Raw genomic sequence first — 7,246 nt, forward strand, 5'->3', positions numbered from 1 at the left:
GATTTGAACTGACCGCTTTAAAATAGAATAATACTTTGCACTTCAAGCTTTCTTCCTCCAAGAGATCTATTCCAGAAGATAAAGCCTCCCAGCCTGAAGAGCTGGGGAGGCAAGTATGAACTGAGAGCAAGGTCTTAAACAAGGTCACAAGGAATCGGTATCAGGAGCCAAGATCAGAAGACAAGAAGTCCCTAATTCCAGCTTACATTTTAATGACAAGGCAACACTCCTTCCAGTGACAAACACTATTCTCTGATCACATTGAAAAACCAAGTCATGAGTCTCGATTTAAACGCAATGGCTTAAAAAACAGAGAACTGACTTACCAATTTGCAGCAATACTGGAGTGACCAATGCTGTTTCCATGGCGTAACAGAATTCCCTGCCAAACATGACTGCGCCGTGCATCACCCACAGGCGTATCGGTATCCGGTCGATGGAGCCCTCACTGATGGTCTCCTCTCGGCTCTCGTTCTCCGGTTTCTCATCCTGGGCTACAGGCAGCTCTTGAACTTGCATAGATTCCGAGTCAGCATTCTGAGGAGCCATTCTCATCACCATAAAAATATATCTCTATATAAATAATACTATCATATCTCCAAGGGCAACTTAAGATTTCTTCTGTCAGCTTCTGCTTCTCACCCAAGTAATGCTTATATTCCTCTTGTACAAACAGGTATTTCACAACTTCTCATGTAGGTAGGAGACAAAGCTATTTGGTAGGAATTTCAACATATGGCTTGCCGGTTTACTGTGAATTAGAGTTAAAAATCCATAATTGCCATTCAGTTAATACGAGTTTCATAATTATTATTGAAGAGGTGCTGAAGTTTTTCTTGTTGCACAGAGGTGGAAAGGCGACACAAAGAGGTACTCCACTGTTAATCCCCATCGAGTGGCTGATTAATCTGCAACAAAGAGCAAGCCATTAAATACTCAAGCATTATATTTCAAGTTGCCTCCCCCTTCTGGCCGCATTCACTAACAAGCTTATCATTTTCCTTCATTATCACCATCTCCTGCCCAATATAGCTTTTTATCCCACTGCTTTACCGGCAAGTAACAGGATTACACCACTTCTCTCTGCTATTAACATGCAGATCCTGCTCAGCTGCACTGACCCCCCCCACCCCAAAAAAAGTTTAATTTTCTCCTAGGCCTTTACTTCATCCCTAGATCTGCCAGAAATGCAGATGTGAGACTCGAAGACCTAAACTTTGGATTCTTTAGTGAACCTGACTGAGCTCTAGAGCCCACTCCAGACACAGCACCACATATCCCAACTACCACATCAACCAGATTGTTCGATGACGTGCGAAACAGTCTCACCCAACTCACCACCCAGACACTCAGGAGGTCTCCATGCATGATAGCAGCGCCCCTTAGATATGTTGAACTAAGGCATCATTGGCATTAGTCAACGTTACCCACGATTCCACAGTTCTTCTAATGTTAACACAAGGCAACACAACCTCATTATAATAACCCCCGTTTACAATAAACCATGACAAACAAGCTATTTCAATATTGTGAATCAGCAAATTGACTAACCCTATTATAGTAAACAGCCTCTTTTAATTAACTTTGCACCTGATCCCATGGAGGTTCATTAGAACAAGGCTGCACCATACTCTGAATGTACAATCTGTCAGACAAGTCACTCGAGCAGCAGCTCTCAAGCAACAGGGCTGTAACCTCAAATTAGACTGGTCTGGCCTTCTATTACCTACAACAGGCTCTGAGTTGCAGCATGGCTGCATAGGGCCACGAGTCAAACTGGGGCTGTGGCCCCAAATTGAGAGAGATTAGGAAATTGCTGCATTAGAAGTCAGTTTTAAGGCTTTGCTCTTTTGACCCTTGTGTATACAGGTTTTTTCAAGAACGATTAAAGAGGGGCATTATGCTTTTCCTGCAACAACTTTGAACAGAAGAGTTGCCCATTAGGAAGCAGCTTTTGAAGGTTAATGCTCAAATATTTGTCCTCCGATGGTCTTGATTTTGGACTCACCAGCTGCCTAGTGCATCTCTTCCTTCACACTAAAGATAAATAATATCCTTAGATCATGTTCTGCCCAAGATTTAAGACAAGGGCCCACAGGAAACAAAGTAGTCTAAAGCTGTGTCTAGTTTCAGCAGCTGGATAAGCTTTATGGAAAAAAAAGCATTATTTCTATCACCAAGTCAGGTTTCTTGAGTTTTATTCTACCAGTTATGCTAATTTCAGCAAGGCTTTCAGGATTTACCTCCTGAAGCTGAAAACAGGGTGCTGCACGCTTTTGACAGGTGCCATGAGGTGGGAGCAGATAAGCAGAGGCTCGGGCTTGTCCCAGCCCCACTGAAGTAGGTAAGCACAGTAATAAATCAGTTAAAAAGTTTTTGAAATGGGGTGCTGGCTCAAAATCATGAGTTATGGAGGAGTGCCTCAAGTCCAACGAGGGGGTGCCTCAAGTCTAAAAAGGCTGAGAACCACTGAACTAGACCATAAAAGTACATCTGATGCTACTGAATATTTAAAGTCTACTACAGTTAACAGCCCTAAGTTACTCCTTATTTGGATATGAAGTTAAGCAAGCCAAGGAGGAAATTAGCTTTCTTTAACTTAATTTTCAATTGAAATTATTCCTCAATTTTTGGTGAATAAAGAATGAATTATGGTCTTCTAAAGCTTTCTATTCTGCAGGTTTCCTGTCATTGTCCATCACAATGTTATTTTGCAAGTTACCCATACACTAAGTTCTTTGAAAACGGTGTGAACAGGCTCCTGCCCCAAAACCAGAGTCACATTCCCTTTGTGTTTAAATCGGCCCCCAAATCCTGTCCTGTGGACAATCTATTTTGTGCGCGCTCAGTTAGGAAACAAGTCGGCCTCCCAAAGCATAATGCTGGGAAGGGATTCAGTTCAAGAAGGCCCTAGACTTAAAAACAAAGCTGAACACACAACTCCAAATTCAGGACCGAGGCTGTGCACATGCGTCTGGGGCTTTAAAGCACATATGCACCATGGCCGATTTTTCACCCTGGCAAAAGGCCCAGAGGATGGCTCTCCATCCACCGCAACCTCAGGGAGTTTTCTGCCTTTTCTTCGGTCACATTAATGTTTTATTAGTTTGCTTTTAGCCCTGCTCTTCTGAGAGTGTTACTGCTTCAAAAAGATTAAGAACTCTAAAGAGATAATATTATTTATTTAAAATACTTGCAGACTGAACCTTCCTAGCAGGTATTTTTCACAGCAGAGAGGTAACCTAATTTAATCTGGTTTCAAAGCCAATACAGCTGAATATTTTACATCCCAGTGTTCAGCAGCTCCACTATAAAACCCAGAAAGTTATTACTTCTCGTCCTCAAATTATGGAGGTCTTGGATCTTTTGGTAACAAACCGTAATATGCCCCATACGCAAGTAAATCTGGAGATCGAGTGAAAAGGTAAGCCAATGCAAAGATACAGCAGCTGGCTTGTGCTGGGAACAAATGCTTTGTGAGTTTTAGATGTTAGATTAAAACAATCAATCCTAAAAGATCTGGGACTACGCTGCCCAAGAAATCATTGCTGTCCTCCCAGCACTACTGTAGTTCGGAGGCTCAGCTTGGGGTCTCAGTTTTAAAGGCACTGACAGCAGCTGCTGGCGAGAAAGTTATGAAGCTCTCTCTATTGAGGAATTTGTTGGGTTTTCTTCCTCCTTTTGATCTCCTACAGCTTGAATTTATTCAGCTTGTACGTATGTTGCAAAGTCCACCTTCTCCTTTGGGAGCTATAAAAGCAGCATGCCGATGGCAAAAGCAGACATTTTATCACCTGGTTTTTAGTCTCCAAGATGTGGACCTGCTGACTATGGAATGGGTTAAGTTTGTACTTTCATTTGTGGTGTATTAAAATATTACGGAGAGTTACCTAGAACCTCCAGTTTTCACGTATTTAAAAGCCTTAGTAGCCGAGGACTCAGAGGCTAGAGAAAGGCAGCCAAATTTAAATATGGCCAAGTATCAACTAGCATCATCTAGTAAACAGCTGATGTTTTGAAAATTGGTATTGAGAATTGCCAGTAAAGGTATTCAGAAATTGCTTAAAAAAAGCATATAAAAACCCAACCCCCAAAACAACCCTTTCTCTGCTCCAAGGGGATTGCAGTCACAGAGATACAGACGTAGCAGTGTTCATTATATTCCAAAGAAATGTATGGACAAGTCTGACTTTGCTTCCTTGCTATAATTGGGTTGAGAGGTAGCCGAGTTAGGCAAGTGCTCTTGAGTGCCTGTGAATTAATAAATGTTCAGGAGATACCAGATACTGGAATGGAGGGAAGACTGAATGCTTAGCTCAAAAAGTCAGGATTTTTTTCTAATTCATATATTTCTAAGGCCCACCTAATCCAAGGTGGTGTTTCTGTATCACTCAGAGAAAGATAAGGGGAGAAGGCAAGATGCATCTAAGTAAGGCCCAGAAGATGCTGCCGAGACGCTGTAGTTTGAAATGAAAAAAAACAAAACAAACAAACAGAAACAAGAATGAGTCATGTTGCAATAGTTAAATATGCTACAAGCTGTATGTTATACGACTGGGAGAGAGCAGAGGCAGTGCAGGCAGGAGAAAGCAATTACACTAATCACGACAAGTAGCGACGGGGAAGAGACGGGCTTTTGAGTGCTGCAGAAAGTATGGCAAGCAGCAATGCCAGCCTGATGGCCTTTCCTCAAGGCCCAAACTGATTCCTTGTGCACATCTAGTACCCAGGACACTACTCCTGTGAATGAACCGTCACATCTTCACTGTCATCTCATAAAACGAACCGTGTTACTACTGCTTAGGGTCAACTCTTCTCTCCACCCTTTAAGTTTGGAGAAGAGACAGGGCAATTTGAACAGTGGGATACCCCCTTACTGAAGGCTATACCAAATAAATTGCCTGTGGAATTAAAGTTTCTGGTTCAATGATTCTCAACCATGGTGCTGCACCCTGGGGGGACCTGAAATCCTCAAGAGTGCTGCAGGGTGCCTCACAATATTAGCACTGCTGGGCCTTGCAAATGTGATTCAAAAAGCTAAAAACAGTTATTTCAAATAGGAATTCATAATGCTAAAAATATTCTGACCCATTGTGGTCCAAGTTCTTTGCAACAGAAGTACTGCCCTACTATTTCCCTGTAGTCAAAAAAGCAAGTGGAAACTAAGAGCTGGCACACTGTGGTACCGCGAATCTAACAAGGTTGAGAATTACTGCTCTAGCTAACATCAAAAAAAAGTAGGAAAGCTGAAGACTTAGTTGATTTTAAAATTACACCATGACAACAACTTTAATTGAGGCTCACACCAATTTTACACCATAGTGAAATCAGCTTACTGGTTTCATTAGATCTCATTTCATGCAAATTCTATCCAACAAAGCAGCTGAGTCACCATTTTTATACTGAGAAGTAACACCACATTGTTTTGGCTTTCGAATTGCTCATTCTAAAATATTTATTTCACAGTTACATTTTTTTTTTTTTTTTAAAAGAAGTGATGAGTCTGGCTTACATTTTACCTGTCATTCAGGGAGTCTAGGCATTAACACAGCTGGCTTCCCTTCTTCAGGCAGTGCAAATGGAGCGTTTGCACAGGTAGCTTCACTGCCTACGACAGTGTTAGCCATCACAAGCTACCTAGCACCTTAAAGTGTAAAGGAGGAAACATATTACACCAACTGAAGACAACACAAAAGTCTCACAAAAACTAGCACACTTCCCACATCCAGCCACTGGCAGACAGTTTAGCCAACTTTGGCAGAGTTGTAGTAATGCAGTAGTGCTTTGCTGTGGCACTTCTTGGACAGTCCTTTGATGCCAAAGATACGAGGGTGGAAAGGAAGATAAAAGAATAAACCACCTCCTCAATCATCTGGTAGTAAGAAAAAGTAAATAGAAGCCAAAAAGAGGTGGCAGAGAAAATTAGTTCCCTAGGACCTAACTCCCAATTTATCCAACCCCCATGTCTTTTTTTCAACAAGGAACAAGAAAATGTCAGAGGTGTTTCGAATGCAACATTAGGCAGTAACAGCACTCCTCAGGCAGTTACTTATGAATTCTCCCGTTTAACCAAATGCTTACACTTTTTTCTAGAGCTTAGCTATAGGTTCCCAGACATGCTGGTTCGCAGTAATGCTACTTGTTGAGAGTGCAACTCATGAGACCCAAAATGGGGAAAAAAAGTACGATATTTTCCTCGAAGTATACAACACAGAAGTTATTTTAAAAAAGACACCCGTGGCTTCTAAATGAAGGATGATGGGAAGCAATAATGCACTGTTTTACAAACCTTCAGAGCTGTCAAAGTCTCAAAACATTAACAATTATCCCAAGAGGTGAGGCACAGAGTTCAGGCTCCGACTTTAGGAAACTGCAGCGTTAAGTAAATGGAGTCTGCAAGGCCACCTTGAAGCTCCACATCTCTACCTGCAGTTCAGATACTTTCTTGGTGGCTGCTTTGTGCAGTTAGCCACTGGAAAAGGTCAAAGATTTTGTCTTTAAATTTAAGAAAGTAAAATCCCCCCACCTTCCCCACTGGGGTTTTGAAGCTTTTTCCCCACTGAACTACAATATCTCCTTGAACGGTTTATAATCCAGGCATCACATTATTCTGCAAGATTGAAACTACTGATGTATTTGTTAGCCAAGTTAAATAAAGGGGGAGGTTCAGTAGGCTCTTGATTTGAAATCACTTGAAAGTTTTCAGTGCTGTTCAGGCAGTTGGGGAAGGCTTCATCCCCTGAACAGCAGGGAAAGCCACCAGCAGTGGCTGGGTCCTAGCACAGGCTTACCTCGGACCCACAGCCTGTGCCCCAAAAAGGCTGCTTGACCTCAACGTTAAGATAGGCAGTACCCAGCTCTTGGTTTGCTTTTCACCTGAACATTTCAAAGCCCTTGATAAGAGTTCAATATCTTCCCATGTGTAAAATGGGGACAGCCCTTTTCTTGGTTGTCTAACATGGTTGAACTCTCATGTCTACCCACAACAGATGACTAAAGCGGTTCTTCAGTTGCTAAGCTTGACTACCATATGTTTAAATGAGTTTCATGAAGATGAAGCCTAAAAGGAGGAGTATGTTTTCCTCCAAGGAACCTTATTAAAAACTTTGCGTAAAGCATTGTTATGCACAAGACACCAAAAGGGTGTGCTATGCTACAGGTCAGATTAGGCAGCACATGCTTTTTTTTTTTCCTAAAGATGTATTAGTTCTGGTGGAGAACTGGCTTGTCTTCAGTAGCCGATTCT

At 41.9% G+C, this 7,246-nt stretch overlaps 1 protein-coding gene across 1 annotated transcript in view; it reads right to left on the bottom strand.

Moving 5' to 3' along the window:
• SLC45A4 (solute carrier family 45 member 4) overlaps positions 1 to 5,621 on the bottom strand; it is a 50,773-nt gene extending 45,152 nt beyond the window's left edge. Inside the window, exons 1-2 of the mRNA XM_019553278.1 lie at positions 5,520 to 5,621; positions 327 to 908 (exon numbers count right to left, since the gene is read on the bottom strand). Of these exons, the coding sequence (XP_019408823.1) occupies positions 327 to 561 (235 nt within the window). The 5' untranslated portion in view covers positions 562 to 908; positions 5,520 to 5,621. The remainder of the gene's footprint in view (positions 1 to 326; positions 909 to 5,519) is intronic.
• Positions 5,622 to 7,246: the final 1,625 nt, after the last annotated feature.

Source organism: Crocodylus porosus, unplaced genomic scaffold (genome assembly GCF_001723895.1).
Source record: "Crocodylus porosus isolate Cpor-Errol unplaced genomic scaffold, CroPor_comp1, whole genome shotgun sequence".
Classification (NCBI taxonomy): domain Eukaryota; kingdom Metazoa; phylum Chordata; order Crocodylia; family Crocodylidae; genus Crocodylus; species Crocodylus porosus.